The sequence below is a fragment of the Penaeus monodon genome, chromosome 29, assembly GCF_015228065.2.
Source record: "Penaeus monodon isolate SGIC_2016 chromosome 29, NSTDA_Pmon_1, whole genome shotgun sequence".
NCBI classification, from domain to species: domain Eukaryota; kingdom Metazoa; phylum Arthropoda; class Malacostraca; order Decapoda; family Penaeidae; genus Penaeus; species Penaeus monodon.
The window spans coordinates 37,386,097-37,386,411 of record NC_051414.1 but is presented as its reverse complement, the minus strand read 5'-3'; the positions used below and the strand labels follow the sequence as shown (position 1 = coordinate 37,386,411).

General features: G+C 29.2%; 1 protein-coding gene across 1 annotated transcript in view; it reads left to right on the top strand.

Annotated features, from left to right (window-relative positions):
• LOC119592226 (acyl-coenzyme A thioesterase 1-like) overlaps positions 1–315 on the top strand; it is a gene marked incomplete in the record, with an annotated part of 37,922 nt that overhangs the window by 998 nt on the left and 36,609 nt on the right. The window contains 1 exon segment of the mRNA XM_037941060.1: positions 241–315. Within this exon segment, the coding sequence (XP_037796988.1) occupies positions 245–315 (71 nt within the window).

The window sequence follows — 315 nt, the reverse complement described above, 5'->3', positions numbered from 1 at the left end:
CAGCATACTTCAAGTGTCACTGTTCATAGCCTAGTTTATAATGTCACAAATATTCAATTAATTATATCAATTATTTATTGCTATATCTTTGCAATTGTTGTGCTTGAATATTAAGAGCGTTACTAATTACTTGTTTATTCAAAGGTTAATGTAAAGTATAAAAACATATCGTAAAATTTAATGCATATTTTAATATGTTATTGACCTGCTTTTTCTGCTCTGACTCTTTCTTCCGCACAGTACTATGCTGCAAGCTTCAAAAGTTCTTCAGTTTTCTTCTAATTATTTGTCATCTAGAAATATCCAGACAATGGC